General features: G+C 41.0%; 1 protein-coding gene across 1 annotated transcript in view; it reads left to right on the top strand.

Moving 5' to 3' along the window:
• The first annotated feature begins 2,194 nt into the window (after positions 1–2,194).
• exo1 (exonuclease 1) overlaps positions 2,195–14,120 on the top strand; it is an 18,414-nt gene continuing 6,488 nt past the window's right edge. The window contains 9 exon segments of the mRNA XM_037783002.1: positions 2,195–2,382; positions 3,786–3,982; positions 4,486–4,605; positions 6,897–7,020; positions 7,825–7,962; positions 10,243–10,455; positions 11,396–11,583; positions 11,744–11,846; positions 11,942–12,158. Of these exon segments, the coding sequence (XP_037638930.1) occupies positions 3,822–3,982; positions 4,486–4,605; positions 6,897–7,020; positions 7,825–7,962; positions 10,243–10,455; positions 11,396–11,583; positions 11,744–11,846; positions 11,942–12,158 (1,264 nt within the window). The 5' untranslated portion in view covers positions 2,195–2,382; positions 3,786–3,821.

Below are 14,120 nucleotides of genomic sequence, written 5' to 3'. Positions count from 1 at the left end.
GTCGAATGTAGTTGTATCAAGGACTATTTACTAGGAAGATTATTACAGGTAAAAATAGGAAAGAGTTATTCAGGGAAAATTGTTGTTAAAAATGTAACACCTCAAGGTAGCATAGTAAGTCCTTTATTATTTTCCATAATGATAAATTATATATTTAAGGAAATAGGGAATGGGTTTGGGTTTGCTTTTTGCAGATGACGGGGCAATTTGGAAAAGAGGAAAAAAAATGGAATTCACCGTTAAGAAACTGCAAGAGGGGATTATGAAATTAGAAGAGTGGTCATATAAATGGGGATTTCAATTTTCAGTTGATAAGACAAAGACAATGTTCTTCACAAGGAGAAGAACTGGTAATGAGATAAAGCTAAATATATATAATCAAGAATTGAAGAGAATGAAACACTTTAAGTTTTTAGGGTTATCGTTCGATGAAAGAATTACATGGGTTGTATATATTCAGAGCTTCAGAGCTTAGTAGACATGTGTAAGAAAGTACTGAATGTAATGAGATGTTTAGTTGGAAGCGAATGGGGGGCAGATAGAACTGCTTTGAAGGCCATATACATTGGGTTAATTAGATCAACATTAGATTAGGGTTGTGTAGTGTATGGATTAGAAGCACATCTCTCAAAAAGTTAGACACCATACATTACCAGGCTCTGAGATTGTGTACAGGTGCATTTAAATCAACCCCAATAGCAGCATTACTGGTGGAAATAGGAGAAATGCCATTAGAAATATAGCTATCACTGAACTATACTGGGTTAATTTACAGATCATCCAACACAAGACCCTTTAAGACCTTGTTGGGAGGAGGAAAGGAGGGAAACAAAAAGCTTTGGCTGGTCAGTGATGCAGAAAGCAACAGAACTTGAAATAGCTAAATATTAGTCCAACAGCACCATTACCAGCAATACCACCTTGGATACTTCATGATGTTCCAGTAGATTTCACATTATTAGAAAATAAGAACAAGGATATGAGGTTTATTGTCAATTCACATACTATACTCGCATATATTGATAGTTACCATAGTTACATTCAAATCTACACAGATGCATCAAAGAGTTTAGTTCATAAAACAGGAGTCACAATTATTGTTCCAGATTTACATCACAAAGTAGGGAAAAGTATCAGTGAGGATTTATCAGTTTACACAGGAGAAATGCTTGCAATATTGTTAGCAGTGCTTTGGACAGAGGAGACCAGACCACTGAGAGAAGAAGCAATGTGAGGAAGGGAGTAAAGGACAATGGTTCTATAGCGTTCAAAGGAAAGAGATGAGACAATCATATCAAGACTTAGATTTGGACACACTGGACTAAACAGTGCTACACTATTCAAAATAAGCCAACATAATACAAGTAGATGTGATTACAGTGGAGCATGTTGTATTGAATTTTCAGCGATATGAGGAACAAAGAAGGCCTTTGATTCAAGGCCTCACAGAGATAAAAGTGCAGTTTGATCTAATAGATATCTACAAAAGAACTCACAAAATGAGTGTTATAGATTACTATTTCACTGTCTTAGACAATCTAGTATGATTGAAAAGATAGGATTTTTTTTTCTTTTATTTAATCTTGTTTTCTTTTATTTTATTTTATTTTGTTATTGTTATTCTTTTTGTTTTGTTTTGTTTTGTTTTGTTTTTATTTTATTTTATTTTATTTTATTTTATTTATTTTATTTTATTTTATTTTATTTTATTGTATTTTATTGTATTGTATTGTATTGTATTGTAAACCGTTGTTTGTCAACAGCCAACAAACCTCAAAACAGAAGAAGAAGAAGAAGAAGAAGAAGAAGAAGAAGAAGAAGAAGGCCTATGGAAGGAGGATAGGTAACGGGCGGACCTGGGTCCAGGGATATCACGCATGCACAGTGTAACTGGAGCTGCGGTCATGCGTTGCGATTGGCTCAATTTCGGAGAGTGCACACCAGATCTTACTGCGCATGTGTTGTACCCCGGCGATATGATGCATTGATGACGCGTGTACTAGCCTCCTTCAATAGGCCTTGACAACCGGCGGGCTGCATTTCACAGAGAGGCGAGGGTGGGAGACTAGCTGTACAAGGAGGGATATGTCATTTAATCTCTATCAGGCAGACAGCGGGAGCTAGTGAGGGAGTTGTAATAAAGTTAACAAGAAACAAGGCGTTAGTACAGCAACTATAAGAACATGTTAACGTGGTGCAGCGGTTCAGTTTCGGAGCGTACCCCCCTTTTCTTTTACTCAGTTAGACCCTTCCTGTTGGTCCATCCGGCCAATAGCAGCAGCTCATACTCAAATCCTTCTTCTGCCGCTAAAATCAAACTCGCGCCAACTGTTGCCCTGTCCAGCTGCATATGTGTGTGTGGATGAAAGTAACAGGAGAGAAGTAAGTTTTAATTCGGCATTCATTCATTCATTTGACGTTATATTGCTTTTGCGTGTTGTTCCGGTCAGTGTGTGAGTGTCATCTTTGACCTATTGCCGTCTACTAGGCTCAATATACGTCGAGTTTACTGTATTACAAACTTCACATTTAATGTTGGCTTGCTTATTAACAAACACACACACACACACCACTTGTAACATCATTCGATGGCATTTATACTTTTTGGAGGTTTTGTGCTAAATTCGGTGCACATAATGTTCCCCAAAGAAGTCTTCATAATGTTATTATATAATACATAATATTGTTTGGTGTTTTCTAGCTTTAGCCCTCTCTCTCACTGTATAACCGTTACCTAGCTACGTTAGGCTGGTTGTCTAGGATACGGTCTGAAGGATGTCATCTCCATCTGAGAGCTGCATTGTCAGTGACACAGTTGTCCTAAACAGTCACCTAAACCTAGTCACCTAGCCTAAACTGCCATTAAGCAGAAAACAAAGGATCCAGTAGTTATTTGTAAAACGTGATTTTTCGTTGGTTATATACAGTAACTTGTGTGGATACTGCACATGTCCCAGGGGATGAGCACAGAAAGCAAACATCTTATTACCAACTTCAACCTATATAGTGGTTCAGATGAGATATCTTTGGTGTTGTTTGAAGAAGTCTTTATAGATATTTAAATCAATATCCTCCTCACAAACACTAACCATACACTTCCATGCAACACACACTTGTCTTTTTTGATATATTTACGGTATTGTTATTGTTGTTATTATATACATCTTGTCCTAATTGTTTTGTTATCACTATTATGTAGTCATATTATTTCTTTATATTAATCGTGTCTCTAGGTGGAGGCTTTAGATAAGCCCAGTGGGTTTTTTGCCTCTTCCTGCACTGTATATTATTCATTTATTTTTTTGTTATGTTGTATAGTCTTAAATTGTGCAAAACAAATAAACAAATAATATAAAAATAGATATATTCACATTAGGGATTATGGTGACCATGAACCACAACATCTCTGGTTCTATTCCAGCTGGGGGCCTCTGTTTCAGTCCTTCTTCATCTCTCTCCTCCTTTATTTCCTCTCATCTCTCCAGTGTGTCAATCGAATAATAAAGGCATAAATAAAGTGTCCCCAGAAAAAAAAAAATATATATATATATATATAAAAAGAGAAAGCCATAAGTTTGCTTTTCCTGCCTGAGATTCCCTGGCAGAGAGTCCCACAGCTGAAGGGCTGGACAGCAAAGGCTCAGTCACCCGAGGGCCTAGATGGCAAGCATAAAAAACTAATAAATCTACAATGTCATGCAGCTCTTTGGTGTTGTGGATATGCTTTTCTTCATCGAAAGTGTGAGCAGTTGTTTTTAATCAGTGTTTTCCTGACTCTTTTGCAGCTTCACAGTCGGTGTGGCTCAAATCAGCAGCTGAAAATGGGAATCTCTGGACTGCTGCAGTTCATCAAAGATGCTTCAGAGCCCATCAACGTGAAAAAATACAAAGGCCAGACTGTGGCTGTGGACACATACTGTTGGTTACATAAAGGAGCATTTGCATGTGCTGAGAAGCTCGCTAAAGGAGAACCAACTGATCAGTATGTATTTCTATTATTAGCTTAATGAAAAAGAAAATGTGTTCAGAAGTATGTGAATATTTCCTTTGTAATTGTTATTGGGGCTCACTTTTTGCTATAGGGTCCAAGCATATAGATGACACGTGCTTCAATGACACTCTGTAGTGCATGTTCTATAACAATATGTTAAACATACTATACAAGCATGATAAACTTAGTAACCGCAGCAAGAACAGTAAGCAGGTTAGGCACAGACAAAGACGAGTGTGGTCTCAAGGTTTCATTGCTTCATAGGCAGCATATTATATCTTTTAACCAATCGGCTGACTGCAGTCGTTTATTGTCCTAATTAAGAATATTGTAATGAAACTATGGCACTGCTTATCCTTAGCAAACAAGTACAGCAAAACAGAAATAATTTACAACTACTACTTCTCTATCGTATAAATGGCTCTAACCACAATCTTGCAATATGGATTGAATGTCCATAACTGATATTGGCATTTTAATTTTTCCAATCCTAGGTATGTCTGGTACTGCATGAAATTTGTGGAAATGCTGTTGACCTTCAGTGTCAAACCAATTCTGGTGTTTGATGGACGAAATCTGCCTTCAAAACGAGAAGTGGAAAAGGCTCGCAGGGAGTGAGTATTTACCTTGATCAAGTATGAGTGTATGAATGCACGACACATGAATATATCTTGGACAGCTTATCATCTACGACCTCACAAGTCCTCAGTCTGCACCTCTATCAGCTGACGCAAACTGAAACTGTAAACACAAGTCAAATTGATTACCAAAGCATTGATCACAGAGCTTGGCACATTTCATTTAACAGTCATAAACCTACAGTAAAAGTTTGAGTTGTCTCACATTAAAATGGGCCTTTTTCCTCTAGGAGGTTCTGTGCAAAACTATCCACCACCTTCCAGTACTTTGCACTGGGGATGCACCGATTTATCGGTCGAGCATCGGTGTCGACCGATATACGCCTTATTGACTGCCATCAGCCTATCAGCCAATAAGATGAAATTCGCTGATGAAAGTGGCTGATCTGTTGTGTTGTATCAACTTTGCGCCGGCTACATGTTGTTATTTGCGGTCTGTCTCGGACAACAGTAACCAGCTGCTGATTTGTAGAAAAAGCAGCTGACTAGACATGACTCTGGCATGATGGGGGGGTGCCGTGCGCACGTGTGGTTTGTTTACAAATAAAAGTGAAAGGAAAAAGTCAGCTGTGTGGGAGTACTACACTGTCACAGAGAAAGATCTGCAACAGGAACAAGAGAATGAAACATTAAGCAGTAAAACAATGACTTAAAAGGCAAGGCAGCTATATTTGTATAGCACATTTCAGCAACAGGGCAATTCAAAGTGCTTTACACAAACATTCAAGATCATTGCGACAAAGTGCAAAAGAACATTAAGACATAATTAAAACAGTCATAACAACGTTAAGATCAGAAAATAAAAACAAGCTAGAATAGAAGCTAAAATATAGTATAACACACACAAGAGTAAAAGTTATAGTGCAGTATAAGATAATTATTTGGTTTGATAAAAGGCAGCAGCAAACACGAACGTTTTAAGCTTTGATTTAAAAGAACTAAGAATTTGAGTATATAATGTAATGTAATGTAAAAATAATTGACAGATTAATCAAATATAATTGTTAGTTGCTACCCTCGATCAGATATGTTAAGAAGTTGGTGAAGATCCAGTGAGATAACCTATCAATAATACTAAGTTGGGAAAGGAGATAAAGCAGATAGGAATTGCACCATTGCGCACACAGAAACAAACTCCACAGAGCATCCTGAATGAAGAAAGAAATGTGACCATAACGGAAAATGGAGCTACATTATCATCCAGAGTTTCTGACAAGAACTGATGGCCTGTGCCAAACACAATAGTGTAATAGTGTTTTCATACCTGGTAACAAACACGCTCAGACAAAGCTTGGTTTATTTGAAAGACTGCATTCCAAAAGAGCAACAGAGCAACATTGTTCATATGTGAAGGTGCGGAGAGGAATGTACAGACCTGTTGACAGATGAGACCAAACAACCCCTCCACAAACAAATACTGTAACGCCAAGGACCAAAAGACATCCAAAACCTTATTGTTATCGTCCTAAAGATCTGCTAGCAGGCCCAGCCGCTGTTCTGTCTTTCAGAGGTTGTAACGGGCTCAGTTTTAAAGCTAGACGTAAAGTACTGGTATCGTTCTCTGGGTGAGAACTCCAACACAGCAGCACGGTATCAACAGGGGTCTTTGAATTGCTCTTGGTCTGGCCCCTCCCCTGGGACCACTTTGCCTTGGGAGACCCTACCAGGAGCTAATGCCCCCGACATCACAGCTCCCAGGGTCACTGGGGCACACAAATCCCTCCACCACGTTAAGGTGGCGATTCATTGGAGGGGCTCATGAAACTTTACAGCCACAAACTAGAGACCTAGAGCATTCAGAGGATGGATGGCGTTCCTAGGTAGATTGACAATAAGAGGGGATTTCTGAGCAGTTTACACAACAGAAGTGCTCGCCATCCAAATCACAGACATATTTTGGAGGGATTATTGATCATTTTTATAAACTCTCCAGTGGTAGAAAATGGTTAAATTTATGTCTATTTAATCTATGTGACATAAACTGTTGACTTTTTAATCCACCCTTCAACATCCCCCACCCCTACCCCTTTTAAAAAAGAGGATGGAATGGTAAGGAAGCTGAGCTCCATCAGTGACTGTCCTACTTTTCTCTTTGCTGCTAACAGTGGTGTTACACAATCACTCTTTTTGTAGGTTTATATCATTGTCCAGAAACGTAACCTTCAGTTTTAGGACAAATCCTCTTTCTCTAGTTCTCAATTTGTTTAGAAATTCTCCCAGTGCAAAGTGTTCCATTACTAAGTCTGTTTCATTCATGTACCTTTCAGGCGCAGAGAAGGCAACCTTCAGAAAGGCCGACAGCTACTACGTGAAGGCAAACTGTCTGAGGCCAGAGACTGTTTTACCCGCTGTGTTAACATCACCCCAGCCATGGCTCATAACCTTATTAAGGTAAAGACTTCTTATCTCCTACCAGGCGGAAGTAAATTATGAGTGTCTTTTAGGGGTGTAACGATTCATCTACTACATCGATGTATCGATTTATATTCCTACGATCTAACTACATCGATAGGTACTCGGCAAGTTGTCCTTCACAGGAGACATATATCGATATTGAATCGATTTGAAACGCAAAAATCGATTGCATCGATACTAAGGATTTGCACCTTGTATTTAAGGCCGACAAACGTTATATGAAAGTGTTTTTTAGCACTTTTATTAGAAAAGAAATGTTACCCGGTTCACTCTCCCTGTGTATAACGTCATCGATATGCGCCGGCTTGCCACTTTGGCCGGCTCTGCAGCGCAAACGTGCATGCAGTTGAACGTGGGTACCCATAGAACCCATTTTCATTCACATATCTTGAGGTCAGAGGTCAAGGGGCCCCTTTGAAAATGGCCATGCCAGTTTTTCCTCTGCAAAATTTAGCCTAAATTTGGAGCGTTGCTAAGCCTCCTTCCCAACAAGCTAAAATGACCTGGTTGGTACCAATGGATTCCTAGATTCATATTATATCTATGTCTCCACTCTAGCTCTAAAACTGAACCTGCTACAGCCTCTGAAAGACAGTAAAATTGGTCGGGATCGCCCACGATTCCAGGGGGTCTTGGGGTTCATTTGGACCCCACAGATACATGCTTTGCTTTCTTTGTTTCTTTGTGTTACTTTATTTTATTCTTTGTGGTTACGTCCAGCAATGTTGAATGTTGATGATGTTATGTAGGAAATGTTTTTGTGTTGTTTTTTTAAACCAGGTTGCAAGGGCGAGAGGAGTGGACTGTGTTGTGGCTCCATATGAAGCTGATGCTCAGTAAGCTTACCTCACTAAATCTGGTTTGGCCCAGGCTGTCATCACAGAGGACTCGGACCTGCTGGCATTCGGCTGCAAAAAGGTATTGAGTACATAGACGCAGGGGATGCATGTAAAGTACATAGAGGATTGAAGCTGGTTTAAAATCCATCTGGAACTGTTGTCACAGCAACAAGTCCTTAAAGCCCCCCTCCAGTGTATTTTGGCATATCTATGACATTTCATATTTATTTGAGTGACTAAGTTGATTAGACACACTGTTTGCCAAAAAAAAATTTGATAAATATCTTAATTTTCTGCTCAAAGTGAAAAAAAGGTTGTTGCTAAAATGGGAATATGACGTATGACTATAGTAGCAGGTCAAAGGTCATCCTCCAAGCTTGCGCAGGTGCACTCATGCTTGTTTGAGTGTGAGCAGCAAACTGATAAATCTGTTTATCCGTCAGTTTGTCTTTCTAGTTAGTTAGTTAGCTAGTTAGATGTAGTTAGTTAGACCATCTTATTGCATTAGTTAACTGAGAGGTTTCATTTTATTTTTATTTTCTTCCACCTTAGTTTAGTGTGTTTATTTTCACAGTGGCATTAGTGTGTGCTGAGAACGGGTGCAATCAATGTAGTGGATTACACAAAATAACACACTGACTGTCTCTCTCACTCGCTCTCTTCTTTACCGTCTCCTCCTCCTGGAGATTAATTAACGGAAAGCAGCCAATGCCGTTTTGGAGGTTACACCGGGGGGGGCACAACTTTCAGATCAACAGAAAACCAGAGAAAAGTCCCGTTAGAGAAATAAACGAATCGCAGTGACGCTCGGTGCGGTGTCGGTGCTCGAGCTGAGACGAGAGCGGCCGGTGCTGGTGGACGGTGCGCCTCCAAAACATCCCGAAACTGCATTTCAAACGGTGGACATCAGCAACATATCTATCTGTCCTCGGTGCGCTGTGGCCGGTGGAGTTGGGGCTCTGATAAACAAAATTAATAATTTCATCTAAACTGGGAAAAATCATGCAATCTGGTTGCCGTGGTGCTGAATTGCATCTGACTATTAACCACACCCCCATTCTCTGTTTGAGAAAGAACTTTAACCAAAAAACAGGAAGTAAAACTGGCTGAAAGGCGGCTTTCAGCACAAACCTGCTAAATTGCAGCTTATTGACAATCAGCTATATCGTGACCCAGATGTTTTACTGTGAACAACATACATAAAGTCATTTTCAAATACAAATGGCTCTCTTAGGTTCATTATGAAAGAATGTTGATATAAATTATGGTTTTAGAAGATAACATACAACTTTAGTTATCAGAATAACATTTTCATAATGGTAACTTACCTATACAGTACGCATACATGATAAAACTGAATCAAATTTAAATTGATAAAATAAAAATGATTAAAAGGAAACCAAACCAAATTCAAACAAAGGCATAAAAACTCAACAACAAGGCTCTGACTGTTAAAACACCAATGAAGCCAGAATATGGCATTTCATTTGACTTTAAAATGGGAATGTGCTGAAATTGTTCATGCAATTTTTAAAGCTGATTTTAAGGGATATTATTGAGGTTTAATTTTCATAACAGGCTTATGATTATCACTTAAAAGTGTCTTGCTAATCTATGGGGAGAACTTCACACGTCATGCTCGAACATCACATGTAGTCAGACCAGATTCACTGGTAATATCTCACTGTTTAAAGGTGATCAAAGTGTGGAAACAATGTAGAACAAAATGACACCAGTAACAATGCAAGAACACGCATGAAGATTCTTATTGGCGGTCCTCGGCTCACTTACCTAATGTAACCGCAATCACATGATCAGCACTCCAATCGTATGAATGAACTCTCCACTAATTTTGTCTTTATTTCAAAGTAAGAGCGCACTGCTACCCAAGACATCTTCATCCAGGATTTACAAATCGATCCGCAAACTGCTTTCAACGAACCAAATTAGCTGTATGAGAATAAATGAATAAATTTAGCCTGATGTCAGCTTGTTAGCCTGATTTAGTTAGGCTACATTTAGAGAACAGGGCCCTGACGGTTGCTTGGAGAAGGGGTAATGTTATTGGCTGTTGTCATCATTCAAACCAGATACAATTTTGCATGGACGGAGAAGGGTACTAGTGCTTACTTTGTACTTTGTGTGCTACAGTAAGAACAACAAGTAAGCTGGCTATCCAATGAGAGAGAGAAACGACACAATCAAACGCTTCAGTGTTAATCCTGTTTGCAGCAAATCACGCATAACGTGAGACAAAAGCAAACATACAGTAGGCTTTAAGAAATGGCCTCATGTAGTACTACCACCGCTCAAACATTGCCACCAACTTCTAAATCAATAATCTTTCACAATCATGCAGGTGATCCTCAAAATGGACAAGCAGGGCAACGCCCTGGAGATAGACCAAAGCAACATGGGCCGATGTCGCTCTCTGGGGAACGTGTTCACGGAGGAGAAGTTTCGCCACATGTGCATCCTCTCTGGATGCGACTATCTGGCCTCCCTACATGGCATCGGCCTAGGCAAGGCCTGCAAACTGCTGAAACTGGCCAAAGACCCTGATATCCTCAAGGTGAGATCAGATGGTGAGATAGTGAAGTTGGATTAAGCATTTTCCAAGGTATTTGAAGATGGGATTCCAAAGGTAGCTCACTTTTTTAAGAGGGATGGATCAACATGGAAACTTAAAGGGAGTTTGTAAGAATCAGAAATGCTTGTTAATAGCGACACCTGTGGTCGTTAAGTCAACGAAAGTCAGCGTCGGGCTCGCACTTGCTCGCTCTACATAGACATGAACGAGCATCGTTCAAAACAGTGAGGCGACACACATCAGCTAAAACCACAATATCACTCTATATTTTACCTGCTTGGCATTCCATGAATCACTGCTGATCCTAGTGGGGGAGACACCGGCACCCGGTCGGAGACGATAACGTTTCTCGCTGCGGAGCCCCGTCACTTCACAAGACACGGAAAACCTCTGTTGGTCTGGAGAAGCTGCAGCAGTTATTTCCATTTTCTAAATTCATACATGTTATTCCTGTGGTCTAAGACAGTCCAAAAAATATCATTAAACATGAACAACTCTCTCCCAAATCCAAAAACTAGAGCGCTAAAACTCAAACTAACATTTTGAAAGCAGGACATTTACATGTAACGGACTGTAATTGTGGTATTACTTTTAATTAAGTAAAACCACTGTGCTCTAGTAAACAATAAATCATAAACACGTTGGTTGTATAGATATGAATGGTGATGACACCGCAAAAAAGTCACACCTACAGAGCATGGTAAATGAGACGGGGTTCGTGTTTTAACAGTCGTGACCGGAGCAGAGTCCCATCCCTCCCCACAGGGAGAGAGGGCACAGCGAGCACATGGTATTATTTGAAAAAATATTCAACAACTGTATAGAGAAAGTGAGTCAGTCAGAAGCATTGTGTTAGTAAAACCTTGTAGCAAACCTTGTTCGTTGGCAGACTGTTTACTGTGAGCTCTCATTGCCCTGTCAGGTGATCAGAAAGATGGGCCAGTATCTGAAGATGAATCTAGTTGTCCCTGAACACTACATCGAGGGATTCATCAGAGCCGATAACACTTTCCTCTACCAGCTGGTGTTTGATCCCGTCAGGAGGAAGATTGTACCCCTCAACCCGTACCCAGAGCACATCGACCCGGCCACCCTCAGCTACGCCGGACTGTATCCTCCTGTCCTGAATCACACTGACGTAGTGTCACCTTTGAAAACAGTGGAAATGATTTAGTGCCATCCTCGGGTTATATTTTATTTAGAAATGGGAAATTGTAAAATCCTCTCCATCACTTGCACAGTATTCCATCCTTGATGATGTTGAATCCAGTAATGTAGGAGATGACAAAGGCTTGCAGATGGCCTTGGGAAACCTTGACATCAACACCATGGAAAGGATAGATGACTACAGCCCCGACAAACCCATTCCACAGGTAGCGGATCACAATCAATTTTGATAATCCATTCTCCTTTAACTTAGAGTCCCATTTCATTTAAAACAACTTTGCAAATGCCCTTTTTTTTTTAGCTTTCTAAACCCCGCAGTCGCAGCTTCAACTACTCATCAGCCCTCTCTGGGCCCAGTATCTGGAGTGGAGGCTTAAAGAAGCCAGCAGCAGTTCCCCCGGCCCGGTCTGCTGCCTCTCCAGACAGGCTTCCCTCCACCAGGGGGAAGGAAAGAATCATCAGCCTGGGCGCTCTGAGGCTGTCCTGTGGAGAGCTGCAGGTGAAGAGACCAAGAGAAGGTGAGCTGTTAACGTGCAAGTGTTTTAGATTTACACTCTCCGTAAGCAGATCCACTACAGCACAGAAATCTGATTGGTTGATGACGTCTGATGATCATTGCAAGTTACGCTGTGGTACAATTTACTGCATGACGAGGTTTGTTAACATCTATAGATAGAGAGATTTCCTAGGGTTTTTCTCAGTTGCTTATCTGTACAAGATACGACTGTTTTTTTTGGTGGCTTGATGATATCTACCTATAAAGCAAGGAATCTGCATGCGTGTGTGTGTGTGTGTGTGTGTGTGTGTGTGTGTGTGTGTGTGTGTGTGTGTGTGTGTGTGTGTGTGTGTGTGTGTGTGTGTGTGTGTGTGTGTGTGTGTGTGTCCTTTGCATATCTCGATCATCTGATCGTCTTCACACTTTGTGGGTGTATTGCTGGGTTTCCAAGAAACGTGCAGTGTCGAAGTTGTTACAGTTTGGAAACGCGACACGTTCAATATAATATAATAAGCGACAGCGCATTGTGCAGCAGCAGGGGGTTTTTGGGTCTTTTGATGTTCAGTGATTAATTGTTTTCCGTGCACCATCCTGCCAGTTTGCAGACTTCATCTCTGTAGGCTGTCTCCTCCACATTTGAGATCAGTCCCACAACGGTTTTGTCATCTTTCAAATGTATGGATTGTGTTTGAGGGGTGTGTGTGGGGATGCAGTAGTGTGGATCGAGGGGATAGAGGAGGAGACACAGCCTTGTTGTGTGCCAGTGCTGAGTGTCAGGCTTGGAGAAACGTAGGGGCAGAGTCCGACTGTCTGTGGCCGGTTGGATCGGAAGTCCTTAATCCACATGCACAAGGAGTTGCTGAGACCCAGGTGAAGCAGTTTGGTGACCAACCTGCTGGGGACTATAGTGTTGAATGTAGAGCTGTAATCTATAAAAAGCATCCTCACATATGTCCCCTTCTGTTCAAAGTGGGTCAGTGGAAGGACAGGGGGGGGAAAGGTGGATTTGATGTGCTTTAAGGACCAGACACACCAAACCGACATCAAAGAACTATCGGCGATGAAGGCCGACGTCGCCTCACGCCGCCTTTGTCTTGGCCGACAAGTTGCATTTGAACACACTGCAAAGACTACAGCTGACAGCCAGTTAGCACGTACGCTTTTCTGCGCCTGCATGAGAAGGAAATAACTCTCCACACCAGCAGGCGGCGGTAGTATGAAGTAGGAAAACCAGAAGACCGAGGAAGGCTGATGTACAAGCTGTTTGCTATGATACGTACATGAAACAAAGCAGCGTTTGCCGACCATTTTCACACCGCTCTCACTCATCACTTGGCTTCATTCCAGGCGGCCATGTCGTTGAATGAATCAGATGAGATGAAGATTGATACGACCTCAGGGTTGGCCCTGTCTTTTCCTTGTTGTTGGCTGTGTTCTCCTCTTCGCTGCAGGCACCTGAAAGGCCTCGTCAGAGACGCAGCACCCCTGAGCAGGCTGCGCTCAGTAGGCTATAATTCACACCTGCTAAATCCCCTGGGCCTGCTGACTGATTTGCCTTTTTGTTTGTAGCTTGTGTTTCACACTCATGCACACACACACCTCTCACTCACACAGATATTGCATATATGCTGTCCTGCTGACAAACACACCACATTATATTGTTTACTTAATTAAACATGTTGCATAATTTTCAGACTCTTTTGCCACATACTTTTGAGCCAGGTTGAGACAAAACGGGGGCTCGTCCGTCCGTATTGTTTGTTAAGTTCACTCAGGCTGAGTAGAAATATGTTTGTATTCTGCTGAACTAGTGCTAGTCACCTCTGTCTTACACTAATCTGCACTAGTAAAGGTTTGGGGCTCTTTGAGGACAGAAAGTCAATTAGTCTCAGGTTTGGTTTTGTATGACTTGAGTTGGTAGACTGCCCATCTAATGATCGATACTGTATGTTTGTTGGTTAGTTTGGTTGAGGTTCCTGCACGT

The sequence above is a fragment of the Sebastes umbrosus genome, chromosome 10 (genome assembly GCF_015220745.1).
Source record: "Sebastes umbrosus isolate fSebUmb1 chromosome 10, fSebUmb1.pri, whole genome shotgun sequence".
Lineage (NCBI taxonomy): Eukaryota > Metazoa > Chordata > Actinopteri > Perciformes > Sebastidae > Sebastes > Sebastes umbrosus.
The sequence above is the reverse complement of the archived record's forward strand: the minus strand, read 5'-3'. Positions and strand labels throughout refer to the sequence as shown.